The 12,570-nt window shown below is 47.3% G+C and overlaps 1 protein-coding gene across 3 annotated transcripts in view; it reads left to right on the top strand.

Moving 5' to 3' along the window:
• Positions 1-12,570, top strand: part of itga9 (integrin, alpha 9) — a 539,537-nt gene that overhangs the window by 58,262 nt on the left and 468,705 nt on the right. For all 3 annotated transcript variants that reach the window (XM_085993779.1, XM_085993778.1, XM_085993777.1), the window contains exon 6: positions 11,035-11,164. In XM_085993779.1, coding sequence (XP_085849905.1) covers positions 11,035-11,164 — 130 coding nt within the window. The remainder of the gene's footprint in view (positions 1-11,034; positions 11,165-12,570) is intronic.

Raw genomic sequence — 12,570 nt, 5'->3', positions numbered from 1 at the left:
ATTCCTCCGACTCTGGCCTCTTTTGCATCCCCTTTCCATTTGCCCCACCATTGGCGGCCATGCCTTTCGCCACCTCGGCCCCACGCTCTGGAATTGCCTTCCTCAACCCCTTCGCCTCTCCAACTCCCTCTCTTTTATGACTCTCCTTAAAAACCACCAAGCTTTTTCTCCCCCTACTCATATCTCCTTCATTAAAGGCGTCATAGAAATGCTGTTGTTATTTGACTGATTTTAAAAAATATATATCGTCGGGGCATCATTCTGGTAGTGCATGGGTGTTCAGTTCAGAACCAGCTGCTAACACAAAATACTGCACACCCTGAACAATTAAACATCTGCTTCCTGTTCAGGTTTACACCAGAAGCCGCTCTTTGTTACGGCATTCTTCACCTGTAGCAGAAGTAACAATAAACAGGACCAATCCAACTGAGAAACCCCACACACCACGACTGCTAACACGCTCTAATACTTGTTAATGATTTGGAGCATGGCTTAAAGATTTATACAGCTTTACAGAGAAGTCTGTTTGACAGGAAATCTGTTTACTGTATGAAAGCAGCGCAAGGCAAGGTGTCATCATGGCGCGGTGATTTTCTATCAAACTGCTGTTTTAAATTTATCTCTTGTTTTCCTCTTTTTCCCATTTATTTTTGCTGCTGTTTCATGAGTTAGCTACATTCTTCCCATAATGCCCGGTGCTCCAGACTGCACGTTCAGCCAGTCGGCCCCACGCCCAGTCCCTTTTCAAAGCAGCTTCATAGCTGGCTGGCAGCTGGAGAGTGTGAATCCACCTCAAGTTAAATGTTTCCAATTTTCCCCTGGCTCCCCCGACACCCTGGTTAAGAGTGGGAGCTCGCCACATTGGCCAACTGTAGCAAACGCTATGAATCAATGTACTGTAGCACTGGATCGCCTGAACCACATTTTATTTAACACGGGCCAGTGCATCCTCATGTAGCTCCACTGTATATTAAAGTTACATATTTAGAGCAAAATACTTCAGCACAAAAACTGGCTGGGGTTCCATTGAGAATTTTTTATTACATAAATTTCGAGTGGCTTTTTTTTTACAGATTACTTTTTAGCTCGCACACCTACTCCCAGTGTCCATGGCAACAGTAACATAACAAACGCCCTCGTGAATCACTGATGACTGCACCAAGTGCTCTGTTTATCGGAGGCAGTGTGTCAACTGCTTGGCCAAGCTGGTGTGGGCGGTCTCGGAAGCTGCAAGAATATTTTTTTTTTACCCCCAACAATTAATTGCCTTGTGAATTTTGGCAGTGGAGGTGAATTGCTCAACTGAAGCAACAGGAATTTTGACTCCAAATGCAGAGCCACCTAGAGCACGAGCTGAGCAATGACCTGTCTAGTTAATGGCGCCATTATTTTAAAAAAGATTAAAAACAGAAAATGCTGGAAATAATCAGCGGGTCAGGCAGCATATCTGTGGAGAGAGAGAAACAGAGTTAACGTTTCAGGTCGATGGCAGTTTGAATGAAAGTTCATTGACCTGAAACGTTAACTCTGTTTCTCGCTCCACAGATGCTGCCTGACCTGCTGAGCATTTCCAGCATTTTCTGGTTTTATTAAAAAAATAATAATGGCACCATTAACTGGACAGGTAGGAGCTGAAGGGTAGTGAGTAAATTTGCCATCGGCTCGGATTGTCCTCGAGTCTCCAAGAATGAAAGATTAATCCAAAAAGTAAACATACCGCGGGCGCTGGTAATCAGAAATAAAAAGAGAAAATGCTGGAAATACTCAGTAGGTCAGGCAAGCATCTGTAGAGCGAGAAACAGAGTTAACTTTTCAGGTCGATGAACTTTCATTCGAACTGCCATCGACCTGAAACGTTAACTCTGTTTCTCTCTCGCCACAGATATGCTGCCTGACCCGCTGATTATTTCCAGCATTTTCTGTTTTTATTAAAGATTAACCTCCCGGACACAACTGCAAGCAACCTTGGGAGAAAAATCTTAGGGGTATTAAAAACTGTGTTTTCCTTTTTCTTTGAATGTTTTTGTTTGTTAGTTATAAAAAAAAATATTGGAGATGAAAGAAAAGGTCGTTTGACTGACGGTCAAGAATGATCTAATTGGGTAACAAAGTGCCTGCTCGCTTACCAATGGCGTGGGAAGGTGGTGCGTTGTGCAGATGGATGTGGCGGGAGACCAGTGACGCGAGTGGTTAGAGGCAGAAGGTCATGGGATGAAACCTCCAACAATACCAGAGTTAGAAACCCTCCAGTAGCAGTGAATGGCTCTTAGATGAAGATGTTTGTTTGAAATAAAGCTCGACTTCTCCTTCAATGACTTAAAGAAGCAAAGGGGTAAAACAAATAATCCTCCTGAATCCAAAGCCAGCTTACCAGTGATCTCTGCCTGCAGCTTCTGGAACAGACTCTTGGGAAGCAGATTCTGTAGTAAGATTTGGACAAGTTTCACAAGAAAAACAGCTGGGAGGAATTACATTTGCCACTAACGTGCTTTGGACACTGTTATAGGTGTTAATGGCGACCTATAAAACAGAGGCACAACATTACATTGTATTCTATGTGAGAAAGGCCAGCTAAAGAAACATAACTGAAAGCTTCCACGATTATCATCAAAAGCCAATGGGTTCACTAATTTCCTTTGTGGATGAGAGCCTGTCGCTCCTACTCAGTCTGGTTTACATGTGACTCCTGTTCTATATTATATGGTTGACTCTTAATGCCCTCCGAAGTGGCTTAGCAAGCAAATCCGTTGCTACAAAGTTCAAGAATGAAGAAAAATTCCGACATATATTGCAACTTTCAACAACAACAACTTTCATTTATATAGCGCCTTTAACGTAGTAAAAGTCTCTCGGTGCTTCACAGGAACGATTATCAGACAACATTTGACACCGAACCACACGAGGCGCTATTAAGACAGGTGACCAAGAGCTTGGTCAAAGTAGGTTTTGCGGGGCGTCTTAAAAGAGGAGAGAGAGGTAGAGAGGCGGAGAGGTTTAGGGAGGGAATTCCAAAATTTAGGGCCTAGGCAGCTGAAGGCACAGCCGCCAATGGTGGAGCGACTAAAATTGGGGATGCGCAAGAGGCCAGAATTGGAGGAGCACATCGCTCTCGGAGGTTGTCGGGCTGGAGGAGGTTACAGAGATAGGGAGGGGCGAGGCTATGAAGGGATTTGAACACAAGGATGAGAATTTTAAAATCTAGGCGTTGCTGATCCGGAAGCCAATGTCGGTCAGCAAGGGCCGAGAGCCCCCCAACATTGTCTCGAGACCTCATGGAGTCTCATGGCTTAGGTCAAACAAGGTCAAGGAAATGTCTGCTTATCACTACCTATACCCACCCTTAACTGTTGAATCAGTATTACTCAATGTTGAACGTTCATTGGAGTACTCTGGGCGGGGACTTTGATGCCCATCACCAAGTATGGACGGATAGTTCCACCACAGACTGAGCTGGCTGAATCCTGGAGTCCATAGCTTCTCGACTGGGCCTGTATCGGGCGGTGACAGCAACATGAGGAATTAACCTACTTGATCGCACCCTAGTACCCTACCTGTCGCACACATCTGTTCATGATAGCTTTAGCAGGAGTGACCACTGCACAGTCTTTGTGATTGCAAAGTCTACCGTGAGGACACCTTTCATTGTATAGTATGCCACTACCACAGTACTAAATGGACCAGACTAATCTAGCAGTCGAAAACTGGACATCCATGAAACGCTATTATACAATGTAACTGCCAATAATGGCTACCACCAATCTGTATCCTCATGGTCTAGCACATCGCTCAATTATCATCAAGCTGGGAGATCAACCTTGCTTCAATGAAGAGTGTAGAAGAACGTGCCAACAGCTACCACATAGGGCTACCTGGACGCTAACTACTAAAAGCAGTAGACTAAGGACAGAGCTAAGCAGCCCCACAACCAGAGGATCAGAGTTAAGCTCTGTTGCCCTACCACATCCAATCAAGAATGGGGCTGGAGACTCAGACAACTAACAGGAGAAGGTATTGTGTGCAGTTTTGGTTGCCTTATCTGAGGAAGGATGTTCTTGCCATGGAAGGAGTGCAGCGAAGATTCACCAGGCTGATACCTGGGATGGCAGGAATGACGTATGAGGAGAGATTGGGTCGATTGGGCTTGTACTCGCTGGAGTTTAGAAGAATGAGAGAGGATCTCATTGAAACTTATAAAATTCTAACAGGACTAGACAGACTAGATGCAGGAAGGATGTTCCCGATGGCCGGGGAGTCCAGAACCAGGGGTCACAGTCTAAGGATAAGGGGTAAGCCATTTAGAACAGAGATGAGGAGGAATTTCTTCACCTAGAGAGTGGTAAACCTATGGAATTCTCTACCAAAGAAGGCAGTAGAGGCCAATTCATTAAATATATTCAAGAAGGAGTTAGATATATTTCTTAAGGCTACAGGGATCAAGGGATATGGGGAGAAGGCAGGAACAGGGTACTGAATTTGGATGATCAGCCATGATCTCATTGAATGGCGGAGGAGGCTTGAGGGGCCGAATGGTCTACTCCTGCTCCTATCTTCTGTGTTTCTAAGGTGGCTCCATGAACATCCCCATCTGCAGCCATTGTGGAGCCCAGCACAATTACAAGAAAAGGCTGAAGTGTTTGCTCGCATCCACAAGCAAAAATTCTAATTGGATGACCCTCTTAAAGTCCCCACCATCATGGATGCTAATTCCCAGCTGATTTGCTTCACTTCATGTGACATTAAGCAGCAGCTGAGTGCATTAGACACAGTAAAGGATATGGACCCTGACAGTAATCCTGGTTGTTGTGCTGAAGACCTGTGTGCCAGAGCTAGCCGCTCCCTAACAAAACTATTACAGTGCAGGTATGACACGGGTATCTACCTGACAATGTGAAAGATTGCCCAGGTAAATCTAACCTGGCCAGTTAATGCCCTATGAGTCTCCTCCCCATTATCAGTAAAGTGATGGAAGGAGTCATCAGTAGAGTCACCAAGTGACCCCTAGGGCTGGATTTTCTCAATGGAGACGTGCTGGAGGCGGGACTTCTGGTTTCCAGGTTTCAGTCCCGCCCCAACGATGTCTGACCAACCCATGCTAATTTCCCTTGATTGGCCTTATTAAGCCCGCCCTGTAAGTGTATGATGCTCCATCTGTCGAAAAATTTTTGACAGATGATTTGTCAGCGTTTGACAGCTTTGAGAAGCTGTCAGACACCGACAATCTCAGTTCTAAGGTGAGCCCTTGCACACAGGCTCATCAACACCTCTCTCCTCAGCAGAAAGTAGATGGCTGCTGCATCTGAGAATGCAGCAGCCATTCTGTCATCTCTGCCGTTGAGATGAGGCACCTCCGGATCCTCAAAGGTTGAAGCCTGCAGAAAGAAGCAAAGGTAAGGAAACTGTTTCCAATACTTTACACTCACCTCTTATACTTACCTCTCCACACTTGCACCCATCACTCACCTCTACAGCTGACACTTCGACCCCTCTCACCGCGCAGACCCGCTGCTCGCCTCGCCTCGCCTCGCCTCGCCTCGCCTCGCCTCGCCTCGCCTCGCCTCGCCTCGCCTCGCCGGGTTTCCCGACGTCGGGAAGGCCGCATCAGCAGGCTTAAAATGGTGAAAAGCCGCTTAACTGCCTGTTAACTATCTGTTAACAGGCAGTTCATTGGCTCTAATCCCCTTCCCGCCTCGGAGATGGGTCGCTGCGCGAGTCGGGGACCCGCCTCCCGCGAAGCTGGTTCGGATGCAGGTTGGGAGCGGGGTTGGGACCCACTCCCAATTTTTTCCCATTTTCCCAGCAGTCCCGCCTCCTCGGGGCTGGTAAAATCCAGCCCCTAGTCGCTAATAACCTGCTCAGTGATGCTCAGTTTGGGTTCCACCCGAACCCCACAGCTCCAGATATTGTCACAACCTTGATCCAGACATGGATGCAAGAACTGAATGATAGAGGAGACGTGAGAGTCGCTGCTCTCAACATCAAGGCAACATTTGGCCAAGTATGGCACTAAGGAGTTCAAAACTGAGGTCACTAGGGCGTCAAAGGGAAAACCCTCAATGGCTGGAATCATACCCGACACAATGGAAGATAGTTGTGGTTGTCCTCACTGCAGGCGTTCCTCCGGGCAATGTCCTAGACCCAACCATCTTCAGCTGCTTTGTTAATGATCTTCCCTCCGTCATAAGGTCAGGACTGGGGCTGTTTACTGACAATTCCACAGTGTGCAGCGCCAATTCACAATTCTCCAACAATGAAGCTGCCCATGCCAACCTACAGCCCGATCTGGACAACATTCCGGCTTGGGCTGACAAGTTGCAAGTAACACTCACACCACAAAAGAGCCAGGTATTAACCAGCTTGAAGAAGAAAAGACCCAACAATCTCTCCCGACCTTCAATGACACTACCATTGTCGCTTTCTCCCCTTTCCGCCCCCCCCCCCCCCCCGCACTATCAACAGCTTGGGGAATCACCACTGACCAGGACCATAACTGGACCGCCCATATCAACACTGTTGCTGCAAGAGCAGGGCAGAGTCTGAGTACAAAGGCAAAAAACTGCGAAGGCTGGAAATCTGAAATAAAAACAGAAAATGCTGGAAATACTCAGCAGGTCAGGCAGCATCTGTGGAGAGAGACAGAGTTAACGTTTCAGGTCGATGACCCTTCGTCAGAACTGGAAAAAAGCTGGAGATGGAACAGGTTTTTAAGCAAGTGTAGGGGAGGAAAGAACAAAAGGGAAGGTCTGTGATAGGGTGGAAGGCACGAGAGATTAAGAGACAAAAGGGATGATGGTGCAAGGCAAAAGGAGCTGGTAATGGGACAAGTTAAGAAACTGAAGATGGCTCTAGATGAAATGTAAATGGCACTGGCAGAATGATCAACAGCTGCCATGTGGGAGAGAGAAATTATAAATAAATGGCAAAAAAAAAGGATGGGGACCGAGGTTATGGTCTGAAATTGTTGAACTCGATGTTGAGTCCAGAAGGCTGTAAAGTGCCTAATCGAACGATGAGGTGCTGTTCCTCGAGCTTACGTTGAGTTTCATTGGAACAGTGTAAGAGGCCAAGGACGGTGAGGTCTGAGTGGGAGAGGAGCGGAGAATTAAAATGACAGGCGACCGGAAGCTCAGGGTCACCCTTACGGACTGAACGGAGGTGTTCCGCAAAGCGGTCACCCAATCTGCATTTGGTCTCCCCAATGTAGAGAAGACTGCATCGTGAGCAGCGAATACAGTATACTAGACTGCAAGAAGTACAAGTAAATCGCTGTTTCACCTGGAAGGGGTGTTTGGGGTCCTGGAGAGTGGGAAGGGAGGAGGGAAAAGGGCAGGTGTTGCATCTCCTACGCTTGCACGGGAAGGTGCCAGGCGAAGGGGAAGGGGTGTTGGGGATGATAGAGGAGTGGACTAGGGTGTCGCGGAGGGAGCGGTCCCTTCGGAATGCTGAAAGGGGAGGTGAGGGGAAGATGCGTTTGGTGGTGGGATCACGGTGGAGGTGGCGGAAATGACGGAGGATGATCCGTTGAATGTGGAGGCTGGTGGGGTGAAAGGTGAGGACAAGGGGAACCCTATCGCGGTTCCGGGAGGGAGGGGAAGGGGTGAGAGCAGAAGTGTGGGAGATAGAACAGACACGGTCGAGGGCCGTGTCAACCACGGTAGAGGGGAATCCTCAGTTGAGGAAAAAGGAAGACATGTTGGAAGCACTAGTATGGAAGGTGACATCATCAGAGTTGATGCGGTGGAGACGGAGAAACTGGGAGAATGGAATAGAGTCCTTACAGGAGGCGGGGTGGGAGGAAGTATCGTCCAGGTAGCTGTGGGAGTCAGTGGGCTTGTAGTGAATGTTAGTAAATAGCCAATCCCCAGAGATGGAGACAGAGAAGTCGAGGAAGGGAAGGGAAGAGTCGGAGATGGACCATGTGAAGGTGAGGGAAGGGTGGAAAGTCTGCGTACTGAGTGGCTCACCTCCTGACCCCTCAAAGCTTCTCCATATCTACAAGGCTCAAGTCGGGAATATAATAGAATACTCACCACTCGCCTGCATGGGTGTAACCACAACAACACAAAAGAAAGTCAACCCCCTCCAGGACAGGGCACTTTGCTTGATCAGCGCTTCTGTCACTGAAGCTAATAACCACCTCTCCGTCACTGGCGTACTGTGGCTATAGTATGAACATTGTGCAGGATGCACTGCAGCAACTTATTTCACTTCACTTCCCTTCCCTACAATCTTCAACACCGAGAAGGACATAATCACTGGCTCAGTATCCTGGAATTCCCGATCTGAAACCATTGTGGGAGCACCGTCTTCACAAGGACTACAGTGATTCAAGGAGAAGGCTCATCACCATCTCCTCAAGGCAATAAATGTGACTTTGCCAGCATCGGCCACATCCTGAGAGCGAATTTATATAAACCCTACGCTTTCATATAATGATGCTTCCTTTCAGGGCGACTGTGACAACTTGAAGGTCCTTCTGCACTTCAGAAAGGGGGATGGAACTGAAAGAAAATGCTCTTATTATGAGGGCAAGTAAATCTGAACACTGGTGATTCGATTTTATAAATTGGCCCTTTAGTTTTTTTTTAAGATCATTGTTAATGAAGTCTGCACTGAATTTTCACATTGTCTGTTTTCCCATTAAAATTAGCTCAGCACTGGACGCCAAAGCAAATGCTCTCTAACTTGAAATGGCACAAAACTGCAAAAAAAATGTTCCAGACACTTGTCCTCTCTGCTCATTTAAATATCGTCTTCCTGAGTGGTGAAGATTTATAAATTAGGATGGAACTCCCTGTCAGCTAAAAACGCTTCAGCACCAATAAAAATGGCTCAGCAAGTCAGGGAAGTGGCACCCAGGGTCTTGCACGCAGCACTCGAGGTATGTGCAGGGGGGTCAACACCGCAAGAGAGGTCCTCTACCCACAGAGGGCCAGGAGGCCCTTCAGACAGAACGATGTGGGACCAGATCACCGAGGCCGTCACTGCCAGCAGTGTCGCCCCCCACCCCCCACCACCACCACCTGACTCCATGGCTTCATGAGCTTCAGAACTAACTCCAATGCCTGTCTGTCTTTATATCTCGATATGCAACTTATGTACCTTGTGACAGCTGATGGCCTCTTAGTCCAGTAATTTGAGATATTTAAACAACTATTCAAATAATTCAGTGCTGCTGAAAGGCCTACTGGAGATTAACAAAAAATGGAAATAGAAGAATCAAAAATTCCAATGGGGTGGGTGGGGAGGGGGGGTGGGTGGTGGGTAGAGTTTCCGCTTGGGGCGCGATCCGGCAATCTGGGCACAAATCGCGCTGGTTTGCCAAAGTGAAGTTATGGTTCAAGTTTCCACCCAAACCTATTTGCATAATCACAAATATTATGGGGGGAAAATTCAGTTGCTTTGCGCCTCCCGTTAGCGCGAATGGGGCGCAAAGCAACTAGCACCTGGACGTGGCGATGTTTGCGCCGCTCGCGAAATTGACCAGACATTTTGCGGCGGTGCTGAACACTACCGCCACGATCTCCTGCGCTGGCAGATCGTGACGTCAGTTGAGCGCGCAACGCCCCGGTAGCTCCCTGGACCGGATTTGAGTGGCGCCCCCTGTCTTTCCGCCTGCCGCTAGCAATAACAGGTTGAGGGGAGCGTTTTGCAGTCAGGAAGGGACTGGGGGAGCGCTATTTAAAGGCGACCGCTTCCTGCCTTTTATGTCGGCGATATTTTTGCATCACGCATTCTGAGAGAGAGAGAGACTTCTGGAGAGATTCAACACTGTGTGAAGGAGTTTTGGTTACTGAGCAGCACTTTGCAGGTTCTTTCTGATTTGACCGTCCTTTCATCGATTTAGAAGAGACTATGGGGGCTGCACTCTGAGCTCTTTCCCTGGGCCTCTCCATTGTTCTTTCCAGCAGATTTGATGTACAGGTCTCTCCAGGCCGAGATTCAAGGCTGCAATGAGCAGGATGTGGATGGAGAGCAAGATCGACCCTCCCCTTTAAGAACTGGCCTTGCCAGTGTGTCTGTGTTCCATTGCTGACTGACATCACATGAGCTTCGCCAGCGCTCTGAGGTAGCACCTCGCTGCTCGGTGTTAAGACAGGTGTGTAGCACCTGATTTAGTGCTCCAATCACCTCCAGGGGCGATAGAAGCCAAGTTTGCAGTCGGAGGCGAAAATTAGCACCAGGCGCTAAACTTTGCGCCCGGCCGATAATTGTGCCCCAAACGGGGCGATACCGAATTTCTCCCCCAAAATCTTCCATGAACGAATGCAATCTGTCAGCGTAATAGAACGTAATCGTTTTTTTTTACTTTTTTTGCATTAAAAATATTAATTGATGTATTTAAGAGCGGTAACCTGGTGCAGTTTGTTTAATACAACTGAAAATGGGTTTATCACAAAAAATCAGCATTTTTAATCAGAGTGTCTAGTCCACCAGCTGTGAGTAACCCAATTTTAAATCATTGAAAATGACGAGAAAAACTATAGTGAACCCTTTACTAGTTTCATTGGTGTATACTAGTCAGTTTCTTAATTAAATATGTTTTAACATGTAAAAACTTTTAAAACGTGCCTACTAGTGTCGGAGCACCTAAGAAAACCAGCTGAATTTGAGGACCCTCCTCGAACAGCTGCAATGGGGCGCAATCGCTGAAAATTCGCCATGCTCACTACTTCAATCTGGGGCGTTGCCAGTTTTGTGGGCGGGGCCGGTTTTGGGTGAAATGTTTTTTTTAAACCAGCGTTAAAAGATTGTGGAAACTCGGTTTACACTTAACGAAACGCTTGTTTAAAATTCCGCAATCTTTTTGCGCTGGACTGGCCGATTTCAGCCGGGTTGCGGAAACTCGAGGCCCAGACTTCGATCACAACAATAACATTTCTTGCCGTTGTGCCAAATCCCGCACTGCCAACAGTACAGCATGCGCAGTGGCTGCAAAATAGTCACGTCGATTCCAAGTTGAGTGAGCGTCAGTTGTGTACAACACTACACTGTTATCATCGCTTCAGTGGGCTTAACATCTGCCTTATTTTGTAGGACCTGGTTGTAATGGGGGCACCTGGGTCATACTACTGGACTGGTACAGTCAAAGTTTACAGTCTGAAAGATGGCAAGTATTATCACTTTGAGGATTCAACTACTGGGTCCAGCCACTACCGTTACCTTGGTAAGTAATGGAAACCTTCCCGCCTCTTGTCGTGCACAAGTATAAGATACTTGACTTCTCAATGATAACCCAGCAACGTTTGGTGAAAACTGATTTTTGTCTCTGTTCTCTTTGGGTGCATTTGCACAACAAGTTTAGAGTTGCTGAAAAGCAAGTTTGGGCTTTGAAGCAACGTTAAAACTGTGAAGTATAAATCAGGTGCTAAGGGACGAATTGAATCCAAAGAGAAGCAGAGTGAGAGTCAGATCCTGACTCTGGATTCAGGCTGTATTTACAATGGTCCAGAAATTCGGGTCGGAGGCTTCCCGCGGGTGCAAGCCCCCGACCTGCACTTAACTAGCGCGCCGGCCGTTGAGCTGTGGGCCGGCGTGGGATTCCGATCCTGGGCCTCCTCCAACTGCAGTGCTTGCGTATCCCAGGGGCGCAGTTAGTTCGAAGCGTCCCCTGGGATCACGTGGGCCATGGAGAGCCAATGGTAGCAGGGAATGCTTCATTCATAAGTTTGACAGGAAGAGCTGTCAAACCTATAAATACTATAAGCCCCAAAACATCACTAAAACTTCAAATAAATTAAAAAAAACATCACATTTTAAAAATAACTATAAATTACATGAAATAACTATTTTAAACAATAATTTAAATTTTTGAAAAAATTAATTACATTTTCTAACGGGGCTAAAAATAAACTTACCTTTCTTTAAAGTATTTAAAAATAATAAACCTGTGGAAAAAATGTTTTAATTTTAATTAATTCACCACTTACCTTGTTAAAAGCAGGCCTTGCGCCTGCTTTTTAAAAGTGTAACTCCTGGAGACTTACCCTCCCGGAGAAACCTGCAAAAAAAACGTAAGTTCGATGCGCACGCGCTGCCTCTCCGGCGCACGCGTTCCACCTGTCAACCCCTTCTTTCAGGGGAACGGAAGTGCCGGTTTCCCGCGCATGCGCAGTGCATGCACGAAACCGGCACTTTCGTTGGGCTTACGGGTGAGTACCCCGTGCGTACTCACCCGTGGGGACCCGAATTTCTGGGCCATTATATTGCAGCGTCGGTGTGAAGCAAAATTACTTTCTGCCAACATCACATTTGTGTAAATACAGCGATAGAGTCAGTGGGACACCAGCAGCCTCTGGGTGCTTGGCTGCAAGATTGGCAGTGGACTCCGCAAGCTGAGATATTGATTACATCAGTCGAAGGGGCGGTGGAGCGGGAGCACTAATGACATTCTGCTGAAGTCGACTGACTCTCAGTGTGAAATACCGACACAGCCCCAAAACTGACCATTGGCGTGAAACACTGACAAATCCCGAAACGCTGACCATTAGTCTCCGAGCAGTGCGCTGAAATGTCAGGCGAGCTGTCTTTGTGGTGCTTGAACCAACAGCCTCACCAGTCCGAAGCGCCAAT

Source organism: Somniosus microcephalus, chromosome 7 (genome assembly GCF_052327205.1).
Source record: "Somniosus microcephalus isolate GS21.2 chromosome 7, FLI_Smic_1.0, whole genome shotgun sequence".
Lineage (NCBI taxonomy): Eukaryota > Metazoa > Chordata > Chondrichthyes > Squaliformes > Somniosidae > Somniosus > Somniosus microcephalus.
The sequence above is the reverse complement of the archived record's forward strand: the minus strand, read 5'-3'. Positions and strand labels throughout refer to the sequence as shown.